At 48.3% G+C, this 24720-nt stretch overlaps 1 protein-coding gene across 1 annotated transcript in view; it reads left to right on the top strand.

Annotated features, from left to right (window-relative positions):
• The window catches only part of Galnt18 (polypeptide N-acetylgalactosaminyltransferase 18), a 310242-nt gene that overhangs the window by 137941 nt on the left and 147581 nt on the right, over nucleotides 1–24720 (top strand). Inside the window, exon 2 of the mRNA XM_013347654.2 lies at nucleotides 20923–21115. Coding sequence (XP_013203108.2) covers nucleotides 20923–21115 — 193 coding nt within the window. The remainder of the gene's footprint in view (nucleotides 1–20922; nucleotides 21116–24720) is intronic.

Here is a 24720-nt window from a genome sequence, read left to right as displayed (position 1 = left end):
AGAGAGAGAGAGAACACGGGAATGGCGTGAACCCAACCCCATTGGCACACCTCCTCCACCAAGGCCACACCCACTAATCTCCATTTAACAGTTCTCTCAGCTGGGTACCATAAATTCAAATACATTCTTATTCAAATTACTACATCTATCATCTATCTGTTGGTCTATTTCTTGTTTATCACTAGTCTGTCTGTCATTCATCTACATATTATATCATCTTCTGTCCATTCTTCCAAACACCCACTTGCCTGCCATATTATTTGGATTCCCTTGTTGCTTCCAAAGCTTTGCTTCCCTGCCCACCCTCCATGGGATCCTCTGCCATTTTAAAACCCTGTGGATGCAGCAAAGAATAAATCCTCTGGCTTTGTGTTTGTTGATCTTCAATGTTTGTTGAATGAGTAAATTCACCTTTACCTAACTTTAAAGTCTGGTGTTCCTGCTCCCAAAGTATATTGTAAATCCAGCTGTCTCTTTTCATCTCCAATCTTTCTAGCTTCATCTAAGCCACTTCTTCTCCCCATGGCTCAGTCTCTCCTAGGTGGCCTCCCTCTATCCACTGTCCACCCAAATGAAATTTTCAGGCCGTCAGCTCCTAACACTCTTTTACTTAAAACCCTTCCAGCTTTCCCTGTTACTTCTATCACAAGGTCCCTGCTCTTCACCAAAGCTCACAAGGCTCCAGCCATCTCTCTTCAGCCCCTTGCCTAACTCTTTCTTACTAACCCTACTGGGACCATTGTCCATCTTTGGCCATTGAACTCATTCTGACAACAAAGAATTCCAATGCTGCCATCTCCGTTGCCCATGGTTGGTCTTTCATCTTTTAGATGCCAGCTCAAATGTGACCTAAGCTTGCCACCATGTTTAGACAGTACCTTCTCTCCTAAAGTCTCTCTCCACTGTGTCACAGACTGTAATGACCAAGGCTTCTGTTTTATTTACCAAATGTCTGTGTCTGTCAATAGAAGGTATGCCTTACGAGGCAAAGACTCAGCTGCTGCCTCCAGCGGATGCTGAGTACCCAGCCCAGAGGCCTTGTATGTGATAGATGGTTAGTAGTAGTAGAATATTGACCTTGCTTCTCTCGCTCTTGACCTGTAGACACATTTTCATTTTGCAAAAAAGATATCCCTGCCACTGCTGTCCTTGTGACATCCTTTGCAGAGAGAATACTCATGATGCTGCAAACAAGGCTTATATACTTCATCCAGCGCTTCTGTACACAGGGCCCATCTTCATGCCTGCCATGAGCCCTCTGAATCCTCAGGCTTTCTAAATGCTAAATATATAGCAGTCATCAGATCTCCTATCTCTGGTGAATAACTCAGGCACATTCCTTTATGCTGAAATGCAGATCTTCCATTGAAAGACAACTTCCTTTTCAAGCATTTAGATAAGACTAGGTTTGTATTTATAAAAATAACTTATATGCCAGGGTGCAGTCTGGACCCAGAGTGCTTTTATTTGATTGCTCAATAAGTATATTTTCATCCATCCAAAGCTCTTGCCTCTGAGTATTGTGCACTGAGATAGTCAAATAAGTGACAGTAGCCCTGTTGAGTTCTGTTTAATTTTATTTAACATAATAATGTTTTGTTTTGTTCTGTCGCTTTTCTGGGCCCCTGGATACTGGTTTGAATGCGTCTTGCATGGGATGAGATGGGTTTGTGGGTTGTTGGAGAGACAGAGGACAGAATAGGGGAGAGCACACGCATGGATGGTACCTCTGCTCCTAGCCCCCTACGTATTACATCTCTGTGTGTCTGTTATATTAGTGTGCACACACATGTGCATGAGAGTGCACATACACATATTTGTACATGAATGCACAAGGTTGGCATTGGGTGTCTTCATTGATCATTCTCCACCTTTTTTTTTTTTTGAGACAAGATCATTCACCACTGACCCTGAAACTCATGCTGTCCCCACCCTCTTAGTGCTGAGATTACAGGGGTGTACCACCACATCTGGCTTTTTGGGGGGGTTCTGGGGACTAAACTCAGGTCCTTTTGCATTCATGGCGGACATTTGACTGACTGAGCCATCTCCCCAGCACTTGTTGTACAAGCCATTGTATGACACAGCCCTACGTGTGTTTCCTCATGCAGAAACAGGGGTGGTCATACTTACTTCATGGATTACTCTGAAGATGAAATGATGTAATAAACGTACTTCACATGTTGTGCCACAGATTACCGGTGACTTAATAAACAGATCGTGGTATACGTTTCAGTCATTTCAAGTGGACCCAGCTCATGTGGTCTGTACTTTTCTCCACTCTGGGTGATCAGGGTTCAGCGTTTGCCCTATCATATACTAGTAGTGTCTTTCTCCATCACCAGCTACACCATCTAGAAATAACTTCAGCCAGTTCAGTGCCTTCATTGCCACACGTCTCTCTGACTATCCCCTTCCTAAATTGACTTTAGTTTGATTTACTGGGAAACATATAAGAAAATACTCCAGGCCAGTGAGAGAGTGTGAAGAAAGACTACCCTTAATGCCCTCTCTGTTGCCCATGTGACTGCCTTCCTCTTTCAGCTCCAGACCTGCCCTGACCTAGGGAGTCTGACAGCCATGCATTGACACTGGCCCAGGCCATTCCTCCCTCTTCCCCAGCTGGGTACTGCAGCAGAATGGGAAGCATGGCCAGCCTCCAGACGGTTGTGCCCTGGTCTCCTGTCAGAACTGGTTTGTCATCAGTTGCTCTTTGTGTGAGATAGAGCACCCATTCTTCCCTGGCTGTGCACTCCCAAACAGTTTGTTTATCTCACAAGCAACCCAGAATAAAGTACAAATTGCTTCCTTGAGAAGCTTTCTATTGAGACCATTCTCCTGAGGGCTCAGCCACATCCTTCACTCAAGGCTCATTTTCTTGCTAGGCCCTCCATGACCCTGAATGACTGTCCTGATGATGGAGAGAGACAAGCTACGAAGCTGTTCTTCCTACAGCCATATGGTTAGGGCTGGAGCAGGGCAGGAGCTAAAGGGACAACAGTCCTACTGCTTGGGAGGCCCGTGAGTGACATACTCCAGGGATAAGATCCTATTTGCCGAATGTTCCTACTGAGAATCCTTACATGAGATAGTTAACCTCTAAACCTCAGTTCCCTTGCTTAGAATGTGTCAGATATAAATGTCTCCCCAAAAAGTTAATGTGGAGAACATGAGACCCAGAGCAGTGGTGTTCAGAAGGCGGCTGTGGAGATGACTGGACTACAAAGGCTCTGGTTTCATAGGTGGGTGATTTGTTCGTTTATTTGCAGACTGTGGAGGGGATGAGTCTGTTATCCCAAGAGTGAGTCTATTATAAAAAATACTTAAGTTATCTTCCATGATGCCCTTTCCCACCGATGACTCGGGATTCTGTAGGAAGTCCTTCCCTGCAGGGTGCCCTCTCAAGGGCCAGTCTTATGCTCTTTACAAATCACCCGGCCTGTGGTGGTCAGTTGTGGCAACAGTACTAGAAGGGCAGTATGGTTCTACAAGCCTTCTCTCTTTGCCACAGCCTTTATAAACACCGTCTTGGTTAACATCGATGCATCGAGTCAACAAGGTGTATGGAGCCTTTTCTAGATGATGTGATTTGTTGGCCCCAAGATGGCCAAGACATATGTTACCCCCAGAACTCCCAGCCTCCCTGTGGAGCCTTCATGGTTCTCAGGAATCCAACAGAAAACAAGCCAGAGGTTAGTCACTGATGTGTCCTAGAGAAGTGGACCGGTGGCCTGGCAGACAAAGGAAAGCTCTATAGGAGGGGACCCTCCAGGGAATCCTGCTCTATCCTGTTCTCAGACCTCTGTGTTGATACTGAGAAAGACCTCCTCAAGGCAACAAAATTGAGGGCAGCAGGTGAGACATCCTTCCTGGCTCTGCTCTGGGGATTTGCAGCTGAGCTTTGAATGACCTTACACCCCATTGGTCTATAGAGCAGGATTCTGATGTGCTCTGGGGAAGGGACCTTATTATAAGATCAACCCTCAGGGTACTTGTGCTATCCTACAGACAGACTGGCTAGGCCTCTCTTGCATCAAGTCAAGAGGTCCATAGACGTGTTGGCCTGCATGTGGAACTTACTATACTCCACCCAAACACTTTGTAGCAGATAGGGCAAGTATAGTTATCATGTTATTTTCTCAGAGGAAGAACCAGAGGTTTTGAAGTATGTACAAATGCGACTAAGCCTGTAGCTGGTAGAGGACCGTGCAGGGACTCAGTTGGCATCTGGATGCTCAGCCTGGGTCTGCCAGTGTGCTAGGCTGCCATGTGCCGTAGAAGAACAGGGATCTTAGGCTGCAATGGTGATGGGACGCTTCCCACAGCTCATGCAGTGCTAAGCATTGCACGTGAAAAATGTCTTTGCTCAACCGTTAGGAGGTAGACATTCCTTTTATCCTGTTTCTGCTGCTTGAGTAACGAGTGTGTCAGGAACTTGCTCAGCCTCAGTTTGTGAGTGGCAGGCTAGCAGTTCAACCCTGGTCTGCTAAACTTGGAGCCATCTGCCTTCCAGGGCCCTCACACAAAGTAGACTCTGGTAATTAGCTGGTGTCTGGTGGGACCAGGACTCTGAGGAGCTGCTGTGGCTGGCTATCTGAGGTGTCCGTTTTGCTGGCCTAGGAAGAGATGTCATTCATCAGGGGGCCCTGTCTCCTAGGCCCTTCTCTGTGCTCCCTGGGAGCAGCCTGAGCCTCTGAGAACGCACTGGCCTGGAGCTGCACACACTGAAGCTTGCCTGCTGCCAGGAAGCATCGGAGTCACTTTTAATGAGGACCAGGTTGTCAGGGCTGCACCCCACCTTTCATCTTCTCCTTCTGAAGTCTCTTCAGAGTCTGGGACAGTGCGGCTCAGGGCCTTCATTAGCCTTGCAGCGTCTGAAACCCTCACAAAGGCAATAAAGCAGCCTTGGTCCTTTTGTGTTTACGGCAACTCAGACAGCTTTTCTTGGCTACAGCCGTCCCCAAAATAATCTCCCCAGACTTAGCCTCTCAGTGCCGTGCAGCTGAAAGAAGCCGGGTTTGCTGACCTCGCAGATAGTCAGGCAGCAACAATTGCTTCCCTAGCAGCACAGCCGTCGGCCCATCTCTCCTGAAGGGGAGGGTTGTGGAGTCTGGGAGACAGTTGAACATGTCTCTCTGTCCCTCCTGCAATGATCTGTGTTATCTCCCTCCAGCCCCACACCTAAAGAATATGCCATGTTCTATGGGGACAGGCTGCTACTGCTTAGAGGGCATTTCTGGAACCTTGATTTCAAAATCCCTTCCCCCTTCCTAAGACTCTTCCCTATGGTAAATCATGAGAGCAGAGCTCCGTGAAGAACTCTGAGACCCACAGTCCTTCAACTGATCAAGATTTCCTTCCCCGGAAGCCTTCCTGCAGCCTTGCAGCAGGGCGGAGCAGGCTTTCTCCGCTGTTCCTCAGAGTGTGTTCTGTAGAACACCCCACAGAAACATTTGAGAGAAAGGACAGGGCTTCTCAAGAGTTGGCCATTGTAAGAGTGTGAAGGGCAGGGAGGAGGAGGGTCGGCGCTGAGCATCTGGGGTCTGGGAACCAGGTTAGCCTGGCAACAGCACAGCCTTCTCTTTTATATACAAGGATGTCTGAAAACCCTCTGTATCGGGCTTAGAGAGGAGGCAGGAGAGAGGCAGCTTAGAAACTCCAGGAGGGAGATGAAATGCCATGATGCTCAGGTGAAGAAAATAGACCTTGTAGTCACAAGTTATTAAATTTCCAAAGGCTCCTGGAAGGAAGGAAATGACAGCATCTTACTCTGTCTGAGAGAAGGTGGCATGCTTTTCTAGAATAGACTTTTGATACCTAAGGATGGTGATATCAGATCGGGTGATGAGGCACCGAGGTGCCGTGACTGTTGGGACTGAGGTGTTGACAGTGAACCTGAGTCCTGTGGATCAGGCAGGAGCCGCTCTCATCCTGGGGTGAGAATCACCCTTCAGGGAGGGGAGGAACAGCTGGGGTAGTCCACATTTTTAATGCATTTGTGAGGTGGGGTCTCAGACTTGAGTCAGAAACCACTGCCTTCAGCCCAGTGGTCCTAAACCATGGCTGTATGTTACAGTCACCTGGGGAGATAAATAAATCGAAGGCGGAAAACCTTAACTGATTTATTCAGGGCTGGGTCAGGATGGATTTGGGCATTAACCTTCGGCTGTTTTGTTCCCCTGCTGTCTCTAAGACGCAGCTGTGTTGAGATCCTGGGTTTAGCTCTAGCTCAGGAATGGTATCTGTCTGTGTCCTGCTTGCACAGGTGTAAGTGTGCATGTGTTTGTGTGTTCTGGCTGGACCTTGGGCTTTCTCTATCCACAGGGTGTTTCCCTTCACTGTGTCTCCATGGGGCTGTCACCTTAGTATAGTGGCTTCTGTTGTGCACAGTGACAGTTAGCAGAAGCTAGGAGATGAGCCTTGATCACATTGCCTCTGGATATGAAAGAGCTGTGACAGGCAGCTCTTTTGACAGGCAGAAGCCAATGTAAGAAGAGGGCTGCTCCTGGGGTGCTGAGTGGTCCAAGTTGGGTACAAGCTGAGGCTGTGACAGGGCTGCAACCCCTGACTATTGAGATGGTTCTCTGCATGTTAGTGACATCCAGCAGGTCCTCTCTCTTCCCTGACCCACACAGCATACATGGCTGGCACGAACGCAGGGATGCCTACCTATATCCCACCTCCTGGACCCTTTAGGAAGATGCTGTTCTGTGCTCAGAGATAATAAATGTGTTTCTCATGTTTTATAGCCAAAGGCACAATGTAGCTATTAAGCAGGGCTCTGACGCCCAGGAGGTAAGACAGTTTCCATCCTGAATCTTCTAGAAATTCCCTGTAAGGCCTACTAGTCCAGTCTCCCATGGATCTGTGGGAGTGTCCTTATGGTGGATCTCCCACAGATCTGTGAATGTCTTTATGGCAAACCTCTCATGAATCTGTGAATGGGTCCTTATAGTGGATCTCCAATGGATCTGTGAATGTCCTTATAAAGAATGACCCCTAACCTCTCTCAGGGGTCACCTATTGCACTGGGCTGAGCATGGTGGTATTTGCCTGTGATCCCAGCAAAACACAGGAGGCTAAGACAGGAGGATTCCAAGTTTATTGGCAGCCTGGGCTATATTACTGTCTAAGAAAAAAATCATCATCCTAGATATATTTATTGCATTGTGGCAGACCCTCCTTTCTCCCAGGGGTACCACATTAGCATCCTGGGACAGTTAGAGGTCATGTGCCTTTTGCAAAAGCATCATCCCAAATGACCATTGCTGGTGTTTACAGTAGTGATAGTTATTTGTTAAATTTCAGGTAATATGAAGGGAGAACAGGGATTTAACATTCTGATCTAGATCAGTGATTTTCAAAATTCAGTCATTGCCTATCAAAAGGTTATGAAATCAATAACCCACTAGTGCACAACCAATGTTCCTCTTTCTTAATAGAATATTCCAGAACAAAACAGGAGGTCTCAGATCTGTCATATATAGCGTACCCGCTACTTTCTTGTTGCTGTGACAAGCTACCTGACAAAGGCAACTTAAAGGAGGAAGGGCTTATTCTGGCTACAGTTTGATGATCTAATCTATCTCTGGTGGACGCTGGTGCTGCGCTTGCTTTTTGCTTTTTATTCATCCTGGGGCCCCAGCCCATAGGATGCTGCTCCTCTCATTCAGAGAAATCTATTCCATCTGTTGCTGCTGCTGCTGTATAAAAGACCCTGACAAAAACCCACCTAGTAGAGAAAGGATTTGCTTTAGATCCAGTTCCAGTTACAGCTCATCCAAACAGGGGTGTCAGGGTGGAGGAACTTCAAATAGCTAGTCACATCACATTCATAGCTAGGACCAGAGAGGGTGAATGTGAGCATGCTCACTGCTCAGCCCACTTTCTGCACTCACAGTCCAGGACCCAAAGTCAGGGAGGGAATAGTGCCACCACAGTGGGCCGGGTATTCCCATGACAATTACTGTAGTCAAGACAGTCTGCCAAAGACATGTTCACCGGCCAACCTGGTATAGACAGCCATCATTAACACTCTCTTCCAAGGGTGATTCTAGATTGCATCAAGTCCATACACCTACACCTCCTCAGTTAAACCTCTCTGGAAACGCCTTCATAGAGACACCCAGAGAGGCGTGCCCCCTAGACAACCCAATTCTAAATCTAGTCAAGCTGATGATAAAGATTAACACATAGTAAAACTAAAGATTGTTTTGCAAACTTGTTTTTCATATAGAGGGGTGTGTGTGTGCGTGTGTGTGCTGTGAGTGCAGTAAAGGAAATAAACGTCTTTATTGTAAGTTATGGCCAAGAGGCCAAGCTGGAGACTGGTGTATGATGTGGGATTCCCCTCCATATGCTGTGAATATGTTTTATTACCAATGGTTACCAGCAAGTTATCAGCTGCTTTGGCCTATGGCAGGGAAGAATAAAACCAGGTAGGAAATCTGAACATACACACACACACACACACACACACACACACACACATATATAAAGAGCAGGTGTAGTCAAAGAGACACCATATAGCTATCTGAGGAGATAGACGCAGGAATCTTACTGTTAGGTCACAGCCTCATGGTGATATACAAATTAATAGAAATGAGTTAATTTAAGAAGTAAGAGCTAGCTAGGAATACCTAAGCTATTGGTCAATCAGTGTTGTAATTAATACAGTTTCTGTGTGATTATTTGGGTCTGGGGAGCCGGGAAACAAAAGCACAGCTTCCATTGACAGGTGTGGGAGGGGATTCCTGGGCCCCTTAGTTCTGGGTGTGGCACTGCTGCATTTGGGAGACCTCCAAGCCCACTGTGCTGAGCAGAAGCTTGCCCAGAAATGCAGGGAGGACTCAGGAGAAGGCAGGCCCTGGGTGGCATGCACCCTGGTCCTACATGCTGTCGTACAGTTCTGTCTCCTGTCTGGTGCCTTGCAGGAAGCAAGGAGCTTAGGAAGGAGATAGTCTTTCTGAAGTTCACAGTGTAAGTGCTACTTCTATGAGACAAGTGGAGTGGCTGGGCACATGAGATGGCCTGGGTCCCTACTTGACAAGTTCAAATAGCATCTTGTCACTGCTAGGCCACTCTCAGTCCCCTGACTATGCTGTGCTAGTACTCAGCTTTCTTTGACGTCTATGGTTTCTGACATGCCATGGTTACTGGGTCATGAGCACCAGAATCCTAGGCAGCCTTGAGAAGCAGGACACAAGCCATGAGGAATGTATCTACTTTCCTGCAGTACCATAGAGCCACAGGGGTGTGTTAGTAGCTTATCACTGCTGTTAAAAATACATGAGAAAATCAAGTTACAAAGAGAGAAGGTTTGTTCGGTCTCATAGTGTTGGAGACCCCAATGCTGGCACTATTGCTTTGGGTCTCAGACAAGAACACAGTGATAGTAGGCGTGCATGTCAGAGCAGAGCGACTCATCGTGTGTCTAGGAAGCAAAGGAGAGCATGAGGAAAGGGGCTGAGGCCCCACAGGAACCACTGAAGACAATCCTGAGACCTGAGACTTTCCCACAAGACGTCATCATCTGAATGTCCTCAGCACCACTCAGTGGAACACCCTGTGGGTTAGCCCTTTAACTCATAGGCTTCTGGGGGACATTTAAGATCTCAACTCTAATAGTGGCCCTAGGATGCATATTTGACGGACCAGGTGGCAGGAAGATCTTCCCACCTACCCAACTCTCCTGCCTCTATTGTCAGTCTGGGTAGAGTGGACCCCACTCGGAGGAGCCGGGATGCCCATGCCCTGGGCTTTCCTGAATTCCCATTGTCCCCTAGAGGGATAGGGGCCAGGATTAGGGGCAGACCTTGCAAAGACCTCATTAGGATACTTGTTCTAGGGCACTGGCAGCTTCTGGACTCACACAATCTACTGGAAGGATGGAGGAGCTGCCTACGAATCTAAATTACTCTATGGCAGATGCAGCGGAGAACATTAGAAGATGACAAGCAGTCATCCCAAGAAGACCCACACCTTCACTCATGTTTCTACCTTCCGTTCCCAGCACATTTGACCAGTAACAGTTACAAAACTTAACGATTAATGTATGCCCATGGAGAATATGAAGGTTCTATTGCTAAATTACACACTCCCTCTAGAAACCCCACAGGAAGCAGTTTCTACAACCACTCCAAGTTTCTCACGTTTAGCAACTGAAACATGGAGAGGTTTAGAGGCTCTTGGCAGGTTAGACAAATGGTGAGGGGTAAAGATACATTCCAGACCCAGGCAGAGCGTCTCAGAGGTCCTGTCTTTCACTTCTGGGCCATGCTGACTCTACAGAGTTATACCTTGCCAGTTCTGAATTAGGGAAGCAGGCCTCATGCTATTATAACCCTAAACGCATAGAATCTTATTTTTTCCTGTCTAAGGATACACAGAAAATGTATCCCAAGCCAGGGTGTCTTCACCAGTGCGCCAAGTTATACCGCTATCTGAGCCACCACCCAGGTAAAAGGACAAGAAACCCAAGTCCATGTCTCCTACCCACAGAGCAGTTGTTAAGGCTGTGTATCAGAGCACCCTCTCTGGCCCAACCCCAATCTTGAAGAAGGGTGTAGAAGGGGAACGTGAGATCTGCAGGCTCTCTGAGCAGAGAACTTGCTGTTAGCTTTGAGTCTGGAAGACCTTAGCGCTCACGGGTGAGCAGTTTGCCTTCTGATGATTTAGTGTGTGTGTTAGTGATGATTTAGGTGTGCTTGATAGTGCACTTTGGAAATATACTCGAAGGGTTGAGGTGATGGCTCACTTGGTTAAACCTCTTACCCTGAAAGCTTGAGGACCATTGTTTGAGCCCTAGAACTTACAGTGAAGTGTTGAACACGGTAATTTGTTTGTCATCCCATCTCCAGAGGGCCAGAGATAGGGTGGTAACTGGCTAGCCAGCCTAGCCCATATGGTGAGTCCCAAGTCAGTAAGAGTTTGTGTCTACAAAAACACAGTGGATGGCAGCCACCTTAAGAGTGACATCTGACGTCGATGTTTGATCTCCACATGAATACACGAGAGTGCACACACACACACACACACACACACACACACACACACACAAAGAGGGGGGAGGGAAGGAGGGAGAGAGAGAACATTTGTAGAGCAAAGTCTTAATAATGGAAGAAAGTGCAGACTGTGGATAATCCTGAAACCCAGTGCCGCAGCCCTGTCTGACCTTGTGCAGACGAATCAGCACAGATGCCCTTCAGAGTCCACTGTGACATAAGCAGATAAGCACAGGGCCCATTCGCTGTGTCCCAGACTTATACAGATCCTTTGTGCAGTCCTTGGCTGAGCCTGTCTGACTGTAGGCTGCGTCTGCTTCCTTCCTCAGCCTCTGGTGCCCAGGCAGCATGGCTAGGTTGGGAAATCAAGAATTTGCTAGAGGAAAAGGACTCACACACACTCCCACCCCTTTCAAAATCACAGGCATGGCAGCTTTTGCAGACGTTCCAGGGGGTACACATTGCATGACTAACACAGCATTAAGACATCATACAGGTTTCACATCTTTCATGTGATAAATATTTTTTTTTTGCTATCATGCTTGAGAAATGGATTTTGTTTGAAAATGGCCTGCTTCCTTTGATGGCTGCTTTGACGTGGCTTCAAAGCCTGTCACAGACAAATCTGCTTTTCCATGCTGCAGTTCAGCCATGGCTGCTGGGCTGGGAGATTTATGACTGAGAAATGATGCTCAATGGACAGAAGCTGTTGGGAGTCACGGCCAGCTCATGCCTGAACTGCTCTGGCTGGGTACCCAGGCACATATGAGTGAACCCCAGATTCACCAGGCTGTGACTCAGACCAAACTGCACATTAAGGTTTATATGTGGACTGTTTAAGCAGAGTACAGCCCCAAAATATTTCAGCTTAAGTTGAATTCTTTTTTTTTAAGCTTATGGTGTACTTGTCTGCTCATTGCAGTAGCTGGCTTTTGGTGATCTTGCTGCATGTGTTGAATGGGCACTTGGAACAGGAGAATCTGCTTTGGGGTCAAGCCTTTGAGAAGTACTGCAGGCTGTAACTGTGTGTCTGTGTATACATGTATGCTAGTATGCACATTCATGTGTGAGGATATATATGCATGCATGTTCATATATATTGTGTGGCCCTACACATGAGTATACTCATAAGAGCATGTCCATACACAAGTGTATGTGAACATGAGTCTGAGTGCACACATGTGGAGATGTGTGTTTGCATGAATGTATGCACATGCTCAGGTCCATGCCTGTGTGTGCATGGAGGTATAGAGTCTGCATGCACATTGCAAGTGTGACATAAGTATATGTACACATTTGTGTGTGTGTGTGTGTACTGCCAGCAAGTGCAACATGGGGCAAAGTAGCACCAGGGCCTGGGTAGTGATCCTTAGCCCCTTCCCAAATGCATGGTAAGGCCCACCTTAACTGCCAGCAATTGTAAGATCTGGGCACAGGCATCTGCCCTGTTGGGGAGCTCTGGGAGCAGAAAGGAATTTGCCAGATTGCCCTTGGTGTAGGCTCTTTTCTGGCCATCTCAGACATATTGGAAATACTTACTCATTTATCAGAGGCCACAGCTATTTTGCAGGGTCTTTGTGGGTGATAGAAGGCACACACCAAGGAACAAGGCATCCAGCAGCTTGGTGAGCTTTAGTTCTGGCTTCCACTGCTTCCAACTGTGTGGCTCAGTTAAGTCCCTTAACCTCTCTAGGCACGAGGAACTGAGCTAGAAGTCCATGTGTCTGTGTGAGCTAGAGCCAGTGACATATTAGGATACCAAGGATATTGTTATAACATTGTGTTTATAAATGAGAAAACAAGCCTAGAGAAGGGGATGGCCTGTCAGCCCTGCCCAGTGTGGGGCTGAGAGTCAGGGCTAGAGAGCAGGCCTACAGCTTCTACTAGCGTTCCTTACCCCTTTCTGTGTCACCGCATGATGTTCATAGTGAGACCCTGGGCCCACAGCCTCAGTAGTATCTGTAATACGTGGAATACAGGTTCTCCTACCTGCATAGCACTCCTGATCAGGGGACTCTGGGGCTGGGTACCAGGGGTGTGGGCTTCCTTTTGCAGCATGTCCCAGGACTTCAGAGAGAATTGTGCGGAGAAAGGGTTGGCTGTGGGACCCGTATCTTTCTCCCACAGATGGATCTGTGAATCCCCATCAGGAGAAGTGTGGCCCTCAAAGGCCGGCAGGGTGGATTCAGCAAATTCATCCCCAGAAATTGATGTGTGGACACCGGGTGCTTTATGTGGGAACGTGAGGTGTATATTTAGGAGCCTGGGTGTTCGGCTCCTGGCTGTCAACTCTCAAGGAAGGAGAATGATTGTGTGCGCTTCAGAGTTCATTATATCTCTCCGGCAGAATTCTAGGAGGAAAGGGTGGTTTTAAAGAAGTAAGTAATGGCTCTCATAAATCCAAGTTCCTAAGATACATTCATTTGCCACTCCCTAAAATGAGGTTTTTTGCATGTACTTTTTATTTCATCGGCTTAAAGGGGAAATCTGAGCATTTTCCCAGCAGCTTTATTGTGCACATTTTCTGGCGCACTCTGTTTCCTTGTCTGCGACTGTGCACACACCAAGTGTTGACTGCCCCTGCTTGTACTAGACATCTTGACTGTGAGCTCAGCCACAACCGTACTCAGAATCCCTCCGTGCAGGGGTGGGAGGACTAAGTCAGGAGTCAGTACACTCAGGAAAAAGCCGTTGTCCCATCCCTGGAGTGAGCTTGCCATCCAATAGCTTGCCTGACACATAAACCCACCTTGCCTTCTCCCCAGGACCCCAGCTAAGGCCTGAAAACCCTCTAACATCCAGCCTACTTGCCTGGGACTGTTCACTCACATCTTGGTTCCCTCCCAGGATGCAAGCCCTGATTCCTCTACCTTGCGCTGACTGGCAGCAGCTCTGCCCAACTCCTGCCAACTGCATTGGGCAGTCAATGTGGGTGCTGGGGTTAAGTGAGCAGTAGACACAACAAGTACCCACTAGGGTTCCTTTGCCTCATTGAGGCCCTGGGACAGAGTCTTTGATCCTCTTCTCAAGAGTGGAGGGAGGTGGGGCCAAGCCACTGAGCCCTGACTGTGTCAGCAGAATGGTGGCCACCCAGAAACCTGCCTGTGTGCACTGCTGAAATCTATGGGCATTCCAGCCTCCGTGGAAAGGGGAAGTCAGGCTGCAGATTAAAGTGAGATGCTTAATCCAGCTGACCATAACCTTGGAAGCATCCCAAGCAGATGGCATTCCTGAGCGACTGGGAGGTTCTGAGGGAGTGGGGAAGGAGAAAGCAGAAGAGGCCGGTGTTTTGTGAGGAGGAAGGCCTGCTGCTCTAAAGACGGAATGAGGGCCATGCGCTAGGAATCTGGCAGCCTAGGGAGGTTGGAAAAGGCAGAACGTAGGTTTTCTCTGAGCCCCTAGGAGCAACCAGCCTGTCCACACATTGGTTTTAGCTCAGTGAGACCCCCATCACACTCCCATTTCCAAAATTCTAGGATAATAGTAAACGTGGGACCTTATAGCCCCAGGGCTCAGGGCGTCACTTCATCTGGGCCCAGGACAAGGCTGGGATTTGGACCTGAGGCTGAGTGTTAGCAGGAGGAAGCGGAGACCACGTCCCAGGCTGGGGCTTTGGGGTAGGGGAGCTGCACAGTGGACCTGTGTTGAAGGAAGGGTCCCGACACTGACTGCACCTGTCACTTCTCCTTGGGTATTCCATGAAGCTTGTCCTCCTGGGCGATAATGGGAAGAACTATAAACCCTGTCTAGGTTTCCCTGAAAGGCCCAGTAAGCATCCAGGTTTTTAGGTGAAAAGGTGAATTGTTCCCAGCAGGGAACAGGCACACAGGGCTTCGCTGAAAGCTGCTGAGCAACTGTTCACTTCTAGACATTCAATTAGCCCTTTGCTTTTTAATTCCAAATAAAGCATGCGCAGAGGCGTCTTAGGGGTTGAAGAAGAGTTTTCTTTAAAAATCATTGAATTGGACATTAAGCAGGGTGAACATCGTGATATGCAAATTGTTTTTAAAGACAGGGAGTGGTGTAAAAAGGAAGCTTGATCCCCCGGAACTGGAGTTAGAGACATTTGGGGGCCACCCAACATAGATACTGCGAACCAAACTTGGGTCCTCTGGAAGATCAGAATGTGTTATAAGCACTGAGCCACCTCTCCAGTGGCAGATTTAAAGCCAAGGTCACAGCATCCTCCCCCACAGCCCCTGGGCAGGTGGCTCCAATCCACAAGGGAAAGAAACATGCTTGAATCTGTGGGTCTTGCTCAAAGGCCATAAATAACAGGCCCAGGAGTGAAGAGACAAGAGTCCAAGAGATGTCTGGGAGGAGGACCAAGAGACAGGAGCAGTATCCTCCCTATAAACTTTAACACAAGATCTCGGTGCCTAGAAATCATGTCCTCAGGATTTTGGTCACCTGTTGCTTCTGTCTCTGGGTCTTGTCACCAAGTCCCCAACAACCACAGTTCTCAACAGGACTTGAGGCTAAACAGAAACAGCAGTGACCGAGGACTTGGCCCCTGGGCAAAGCTGGGTCACTCCTCACTCGCTCTCAATGCCATCTTAGTGTGTGCTATGCTAGTGAGAGGGACACCAATACCTGAGGAAATTCAGAGGAACACCAGGTTCCATCAGGTTCCTGCGGCAGTCCCATCAAGCACTGTGAAGCAAAGCTGCACTCTCAGAAAACCTGCCATATAGTCCAGATGACAACTGGTGAGCACTCAGCCGTATGAGCCACATCCCATGTGGTGGCATCGTCTGCCTCCTCAGCTCTGTGGTCTGACTCTGAGCCACTCTGACCTCCTGCAACAGCTATGTACTGGGAGCCCTGTGCTGGAATCCGGAAGGCAGAAATGGGTGTTGGGTTCTGTTGAAGAAGAGGTCTGGGCTACAAAGCTCTCTTGCAATCTCTCCAGAAAGCTGCTTCTCTTGCAGCTGTAACAAGAGCTGGCAAATGTCTTCCCACTGTGAGGCTCTCGAGGGATGTGGGCTTGGAGAAAGGTACAGTCAGAGAGGGTCAGGGTTGGACAACCCTGCAAGGCGTGCATCACTCAGAGATCCAACCTTGTCTCTCTGTCCTGGGTTCTCAGCACCGCCAGGGCCTAGCTACAAAGCCAGATTCAAAAGGCTCAGCAGGGCATCCACCTGTGCTCCTGGTGCTTGACAGATTATCTGAGGCTCAGAGTTTTGCAATTGCTTCCCTTCCCGATGTTTCCCTTGCCTCAGAGAATCAGCATGGAGACAGGATAGATTTGCATGTGTGGGTGTCAGGGTCTGTGGGTGCAGCTCTGAAATAGTGTTATAACATTTCCTGTATGTGCTATATGACCAGTGGTAGAACATTCTGGAAAATAAGATATATACAGTGAGGACTGGGCATTGCCGTGGATGAACTGCCAAGGTGAGAAACTGCCCTAGAAATTCATTATTCTGTTTACAGGGGCCTGTGTATGAAGGGATGGTGGAGAGATAGAGTCTATTTTCTCTTGTGTGCGACAGCACATACCTAGAATCCCAGTACTTGGGAGGCTGAGACAGAAGATCCTAGAGTGTGAGGCCGCCCAGAGCTTTCCAGTGAGATCCTGTCTCAGGAAACAGGCTGGCAATATACACATTTGCCAAGAACTTGGCAAGCCACAGGTTCTAACCACACTACAGAGGCACTGGCTTGGCTTTGAGCAGGACCCAGGGGGCTCCCTGCTAGACCAAGCCTGTACCTAGATTTCTGTCTGGCCAAGAGATCTGAAGGCTTCTGAGAAAAAGCCCAAAGCTGTGAGGAAAAGAGGGACACTCAGAGGGGATTCTTGAGAGTCATCTCTACCCTGTGAAAGTATGCCCACAGCTTAGCAATTGGTCCACACAAGCTCAGGCCCTCTAGAAGTTTCTCTGGCCTTTCCAAGACTTACTTCCCCTAAGTGGGTCCTGGCCCACGATGCAGATGGGGCTCTGGAAAGGAGGGGAGTGAGTGAGCTCTGTTCCAAGTTCCTTAGTGTCGAATGTGCCTCACTATCTGCTTTCCTGTTGTGGACCTGTGCACAGCATCTGTCCCCAGGCCCTCAGCGTGACACCACACTTGCCCCTGCTTTGGCATCTTGGCTCTTACTGTGCCTTCCTCCTCTGGACCCTTTCCTGAAGTGATCTTATGGGTCGCACTTGCTCTTCGTGGTCTAACCCAAGCACTTTCTCATCTTGGAAGCTGTTCTTGTCCTCCAGGGACCTGATGGCATTTTGTGTGCCATTCGTCAGAACACTGATCAAATTTTCTGTGTTGCCATTTCACTAAGCCAGCTGTTCCACAAGCATGGAGAATATGTCTGGTTCATCTTTATGTTTCATTATTCAACCATCAGCCTAGCACAGAACAAAGCTGTTTGAATACATATTGTGGGTTGAGGAGATGGCTTAGTCAGTAAGAATGTTTGTTGTGCAAGCATGAAGATCCGAGTTCAAATCCCCAGAACCCACACAAGAAGTCACACATGGTTACATGCTTATACCCGCAACACTGTGAGAGGCAGAGATTTAATTGCAGGCAAGCAATGGCCTTCTGTCTCCTCCCAGGATTTTCTGCTACTGCCCTGTTCACTCATTTGACAGACTGAAAACCTGTGGACATAAAAAAACACACATACATGCACACATACACAGACATGCAATGCTGGAATTTATATAGCTGTAAAGAACAATGAAATCATGACATTTCAGGAAAGTGTTTGGAGCTGGAGGTCATTGTGTTAAGTGAGATAAGCCAGGCTCAGAAAGACAAATGTGGCATGTTCCTCTCAAATGTGGGGTCTGGATTTAAATTTATATACAGGGTGCATTGCAGGACATAAGAGGGCTCTGGGAAAGGAGGAAGTGATCTTGAGCAGAAAGAGGGTACCGGAATGCATGTGCAACAAAAAAAGTGATTTGTCTGGAGGGGAAAGAGGTTCAGTCAAAGGTGGGGAAGGGAGACTTGAGGAGGGCATTGGGGGTGCGGGAGGATAAGAACAAAATGGATTGACGTGTACATATGAAAAGGTCATCATGTAACATATTATTTGTCTACTAACTTAATATTTAATATAAAAATGGGACAAATATTGCTTTCCTAGTTCCCCTAGCTCACCATGTGTGTATGGTGTGTGTGTTGTGTGTGTGCGTGTCTGTGCATGCACATGGTGCACATGTATGTGCAGACCAGTAGACAGCCTCGGCTATCACTCCTCAGGTACCATCCACATTGTGGTCTGGAACCGAGCAGGTAGACTACAAGGCCTGGGCAGTGAGCAGCAAACGTCTGCTGTCTCCGCCTCCCCAGCACTGGGATTGCAAGCACGTGCAATCACATCTGGGACTTCAAGCACATGCCACCACATCTGGCTCTTTTTTGACATGGGGATCAACTTCAAGTGCTTCTTGTAAAACTTCACCAACTGCACCACGACCTCCTCTCCCAGTCCCCTAGTTCATCCTTAAGAGCATGCTGGTTTCATGGTGGCAATCATTTGTACCCAAACCAAGTAACAAGGTGGGGACACAGTGCTGTAACCTCTGTCTTCAATCTGTTTGTAATACATTATTATGCAACACAGGCCTAATTGTGAATCATTTTTTCATTAACTGATCTCATTTTACTTGGTAATATCCATTTAGGCATTTGAGAGCAATAAAACTCCATTTCTTTTAAATATTATATGATTCAGTTGGCTCACTGATTTAGATTTTACTGCTCCTCCACCCCACCCCCCGTTTGAGCAAATGAGTCATCCATCTTTGTAGAGATAAGGAGGACCTTCAAGATCATGCAAGCAGGCCTCATGGGGAGAATGTGCAGGTGCACCCCAGTCTGGAATGGAGCATTCTGGAACTGGGCTGGCTCCCATATCTTAAAACCCCTTATAAATGCATTGTGGGTCTTACTGTGTTCCTCAGTAGATTGTGGTAATGATATGACTCACCTTGTCTTGTGGGTCCCAGCCTGCTGCAATGCACAGCCCTTAAAATGCAGTGGGGGGTCCACTGTGTGTGGGGGGCAGTGAGGGGGAGAGTGGGAGGGCTCCAGGATGGAATTATCCAAGATCTACTTCCTTCTGGGTGAACCCAGGCACATATCTTGTGTTCTCTGTGTATCCGAAGAGGATCAGTTAGGATGATGGGCTGTGTAGGCAGGCATGTTTAGGAAAAGGCCATGGCTCAGGCTTGGCTGATGTTAATGAGTTACACCTCCAACCCAGTGGGTGGTCAGAGCCTCCAAAGGAGAAGTTCTCATGCTTGCTCCCTCTGGGAGTTTGGTGGGCGACTAAGAGTCCTTTTATGCATGCATCTATCTCTTCTCACTCATATATATCATCCCTGCATCGCCTCGCTTGGGTCTGCCTTCTGAACTGCCAAGCACTTTTAGCCATGTCAGATTTCCTGCCTCTGAAGCCCTCTGGGGTGCCAGGGATGCTGGGAGCTTGAAGCCTCCCTCTGTGAGCAGGCAAAGTCACTCTTCCAAGAGCAGCTCTTTGTACAGTGTAAGTACACCTCAAGAGTAGGTGGCCATCTGGAGCACCAAGTGCCCAGATCTGGAAGACCTGAGGACCCTGGCCTTGTTTCCAGCCTGTGTCTTCAGGTGTGTTGTATACCTACTAGTGTTGTGGGAACTCCTTGAGCAGTAGCCTTTTAGATACCGGCCCATTTGGGGCATAGTCTGAGGTACTATAAGCACAGGTGAAAGGCCTGCATGCCCCTTTTTTCTGCTGGATTTGGTTCCCTGCTTCCAGTGCCCACAGAGGACTGTGAATCTCTATACTTACTGTGTTTTATCCCCAAATAAACACACCTTTGGTATACTCCATTCTGGGCTATTGTGGATCTCTAATACATCTCCATACAGCTCTATACAGACAGCCGAGGGGACCCAACAGGTACCCTATAACTGTCTCTCCTGGTCCAGGCTTACTACTGCATCCTCAGATCTCCATCTGGTTCCAGGCCCTGGGCTCCACCTTCTGTGTTCATGGCATAGAGGGCACCAGTTCCACTGGACTAGATGTCTGTTTACTGTCATTTCTTTAAGTGGTTTTCCTGACTGTCTGTCCCAGGACATTAGTTTAAGTTTTGGCCTAAAAGCTGTGCTAGGCCTCTTACTGGGCATCAAAGAGGGATTAGGGGACCCACTCCTGTTGCTGCTCCCGGTTCCCATGGATTATGTGTTCACTGGGAGACATACACTCACCTAAGTGTTTATGTGTTATCTTCTGCAGTCCTCACGGGTCTCAGATCTGTGATCTCACTTGGAAGGAAGGGAGGCATGGTCTTAGGGAGGCTGGTGCTCACTGTGGCCTCACAGCTCAGGTATGGTGGAAGAGAATCTGAATCTCTGACCAGGCAGACCCAAAGCCAATGGTCTAGCCAGAAATGTCCCTTCCGTGTGCCTGGGGAGATGCTAGGAAACCCTGAACTGCCTTTGAACCTGAAGGGGGATGTCTCCATATTCCCCGGGAGTCCAGGGAGCAGTTCTAAGAGTATGTAGCAAGTTGCTGTTACCTTGGTCTGGACATCCCTGTCCAGGTGGTGCCAGTCCAGGACTCTAGGGGATGTGGTGTAAGAGGGCAGTCTGGGGAAGAAGCAGAAGCCCACCTAGGAGGCTGGGCCAATATTCTTGGCAGAAGAGTAGACTGGAAAACGCAGCGTTTCTGTGTTAGCATGTCAGATTCATAATCATCCACTTCGTGGTAGCCCCTGCTGGGTATATTTCTATATCTCTGAAGGCAATAGTTATTGGGTGGATGGCATGATAGATTCCTGGGTGAATGAATCTTTGAGAACCATGAAAATCCCCTTCTCTACTCACCCCTTGAGGAAGGGCTCATGGAAGGAAGGGAAAAGGCTTGGTGTTGGCATCTGCAGGCTTCCGCTCTGACCCACTGTCTCCTTGTCCCTTCTTTCTCCAGAGGCTCCTGCCAAGCCTGAGGAGGCAGAGGCTGAGCCCTTCACGGACTCCTCCCTGTTTGCACACTGGGGTCAGGAGCTCAGCCCCGAAGGCCGGCGTGTGGCCCTGAAGCAGTTCCAGTACTACGGCTACAACGCCTACCTCAGTGACCGGCTGCCCCTCGACCGGCCCCTGCCAGACCTCAGACCCAGTGGGTGAGCAGTCAGTGGCCAGGCTCTTGCTATCCTCACTATGAGGCCATGGGTCCTCACAGTGCTGGAACAGGGCCAGGACCGGGGGAGGGCCAGACGCCTGTGTCTCTTTCCCATCTCAGCCAAGGCCTACCCTCTCGGCCTCAGTTTCCCTTCTGCTGAGGAGGGGGACAGCTTCCTTCTACTAGAGATTTTGGGGATTAATAGCACAAATTATCCCTTATAGGCACCAGAATGATCTAGAAGCCCCACTAATATGTCATTTTAAACCAATTAACTAGAACTTTCTTTTCCTTAAATTAGTTTTTTAAAAAAATATATCTGTCTTCCAAGGTGAACAAGTCATTACATCTGACAGAGAAGTCTGTCTTTTTGTTACACAAGGATATTTCTTTAAGGTTCAGCTAGAATCTTTATAATTCATAATTATTAAAATTTGGGCACGTACCATAGTGAGAAAATCTCATTAACTTTTGTGAGCTCCCCCATATCTTCATTGCCCCTTTCCTCCTCATATTTAAATGTTCCTTAAAGCTGCAAACCATAGTAAGTTTCTCTTTGGGGTTTTCAGGAAAGACTGTGTAGCTGAGCTTAGAAGGTATGGCTTTTTAGATCAGTGGTTCTCAATCTGTGGGTCGCGACTCCTTTGGGGCTCAAATGACCTTTTCACAGGGGTCACCTAAGACCAATGGAAAACACAAATTCACGTTGTAATTAATAACAGTAGCAAAATTACAGTACTGAAGTAGCTACAAAAATAATTTTATGGCTGGGGGTCATCACAATGGGAGGAAGTGTATTCAAAGGACACAGCGTTAGGAAGGTTGAGAACCACTGCTTAGAGAGAGTTTATCTCAGCTCCATCCACATTCACTGAGCACTTGTTGAGTGCTGGATGGTGGAGTGTGGCTGTCCCTGGCCTGAGGAGAAGGTGGCTGCAGATCTGGGGACCTACAAAGGGGGAGAAGGGTGTGTACGTGTTTGTGTGTGTGTGTGTATGCATGCATGCGTGTGTGTGTGTGCATGCGTGTGTGTGTGTGTGCGTGGGGGGTGTTAAAGATACTTTATAAGTTGTATGTCTGTGTGCGCACACACCTTGGTTACTGAGTCTCCATTGCAGAGAGGAGGGAATGGAAGCGTGGAAAGACTGCCTAAACTGCCCGGTGTCCTTAGACTCAGAGCTGGGATGGGAAGTCAGGCAGTCTGGCAACAGAATTTGGTCAGGTAACCTTTGTGCTGTATCGTCATGAGGTGGCAGTTTGTGTCACTGTCATGGGGCTAAGGTACTGCTTTCCACAGCACTAAGTGTTCACTGGTCAGTTTCAGAGAGGGCCGGGTTTGCATCTCTAGTTTGGAAAACAGTCACCCATTATCAAAGTTTGGGGTGCTGCACTGCTACCGTACCTGCCCCCAGAGAGGCTTCCCATGGGGTATGCCTCTGCTCCTGCCTCTCCTTTGCATGGCCTCTGTGATCCAACCCTCGTCATCTGCCTGTGCTCAGAACAAAGCACTGTCACGGTGAAGGGTTCATTCAGTTAGTCCCTGAATTTCATGGATTTCTTCATTGAATGAGCGTTTCTTGAACACAGAGTTTTTTTTACCGGACACCAGCAAAGCACAAGGCAGGCCAGACTCCTGGAGCACACTGCATGGGAGTCCAGACAAGATAGATTTCTGCAGAACTTGCTGGTACCCTTAGGGAAAAACCGTTCTGGTGACTTCCAATAAGATGGGGGCCTAGCTTTTATAGCCATGGATGCCTTGACTTCGGTGGTCTCTGTGGCAGGGAAGTGGCCTGGAACGTGATATTTAGAGGGAACCTCCCTGTTCCACCTCTCCTGGAGGGAAGGAAAGAGAGACAGAAGTGGCAACGGCTTTTTCTACCTCATCTGTCAAGAGAGACTTTCTCTTCCAGTGGCGTTGGGTGAGATCATACTACATCAGACTCTTGAGGAACATAGCTGCCCAGTGGACCACCAAAAGACAGCATATTACCAAAGACTAACCCTTGAGAGGCTTGAGGTCTGGGCAGTGACTTCTTTGTTCCCTTCTGAGTTAGAAAGAGACAGTGCCTCAGGATTGAAGGGAAGACACCTCCTTCCTGCTCAGCTGAATGTCACTATGTCCCTTATGGGCAGTGAAATAGGTGCCAATGTGAAGTTTTCAGTATGGGCCTTATCCTGTCTCTAACGTCTAAACTTTTTGTTTTTGCCACTGAACCCCAAAATAACCAGGGGCAAAATTAGAAAAGAGCAAGCCAGTGTTCCACACATGTATCAGAAGTCACCGAACTGCACATTGGCTGTCTGTGTGTCTGAGTGGACTTAAGTCAAATAGCAACATGTTGAGAAAATGAAGTTGAGAAGAGATCAGGGGACCCTCAGTCCCTGGGGGAGTGAGGACGGTGGGCATGCAGGGGACACCACTGAACACATGGGTATGGAAGCAGCTGGGCAGGAGCACCATGCAATGGCCACTCAGGAACCGTGAGGGCAGGTGGGTTTGCCGCCCCAGTGATGGCAGATCAGGTAATGGCACATTCCTGCCCTCGGCTCCCTTGTGTTGCAATGACAGACTCAATGTGCTCTTTCCTCATGCAGTGGTTGTTCTTTCCAAACAGTGGCCACGGAGGAATCCAAGGGCAAGTGCCTACCCTAAGGGGTGTGTGGGGATGAGTAAAAGGCTTCCGGTACCAAATCTGTTGGTTTCCATGGCAACCAATGCTATGGCCTGCCTCTAAGGTAGCTCAGGGCAGAACCCTAGGCAATGGCTGTTTTTTATCTCTTGCTTGTGGACTTTCAGACACTCCTGAGTTCTTTCTCTCCAGTGTCCCTGGGATCCATAACCCTCCCTCTCAGGCACTAGGGTACACTGGCTCTTGGATTGGCAAGTGTGTTAGGCACTGGGGCCAGCGCATCTAGAGTTGGTCTTTAAAGAGTAAGTCTATTTTCTACAACCATTAATGAGAGCAACTGTGACAAATCCACATTTGAGCCCAAATCCAGAGCCAGAGAGAGAAAGAGAGCCTGTGCCAATATCAGGGGAGGGATGGGACAGGATGGTAGCATTGAAGAAGTCAGGCACTAGGACCCTGGGGAGCATGTAATGGTCCTAGAGTGGGAGCTGGGATGCGAGGGCTGGACAGCTAGATGGCATTGCTGGTGATGCTGCCCTGAGGCTGGCAGATAGCGCCCTGCTGTGTGCCAGGGCTGTGCATATGCTCTCCTGCAGCTTGCTGCTGGGCTTGATCTTCATGCCACATCCAACAGTTGCTACGGTTCCGTTATATATGGGAGAACGCTGAACCCTTACAAGACTGAGAAACCTTTGGGCTAGGGAGAGATTAAATCAGTAAAGTACATGATGACTTGAGTTCTATTCCCAGAGCCCATGCCAGAACACCTGGTGTGATGGCGTGTTTGCAATCCTAGCACTGGGGAGGTGGAGACAGGTGGATTCCTTGAATTGCATGCAGAAGACGTGAGAGACCCTGTGTTATTTTTAGCCGTCAACTTGACACAAGCTAGAATTACCTGGGAAGAGAGTTTCAGTTGAGGAATTATGTAGGACAAGTTGGGCTGTGGGGAATTGTCTTGACTGTTAGTTGA

This window comes from Microtus ochrogaster, chromosome 8 (genome assembly GCF_000317375.1).
Source record: "Microtus ochrogaster isolate Prairie Vole_2 chromosome 8, MicOch1.0, whole genome shotgun sequence".
NCBI classification, from domain to species: domain Eukaryota; kingdom Metazoa; phylum Chordata; class Mammalia; order Rodentia; family Cricetidae; genus Microtus; species Microtus ochrogaster.
The sequence above is the reverse complement of the archived record's forward strand: the minus strand, read 5'-3'. Positions and strand labels throughout refer to the sequence as shown.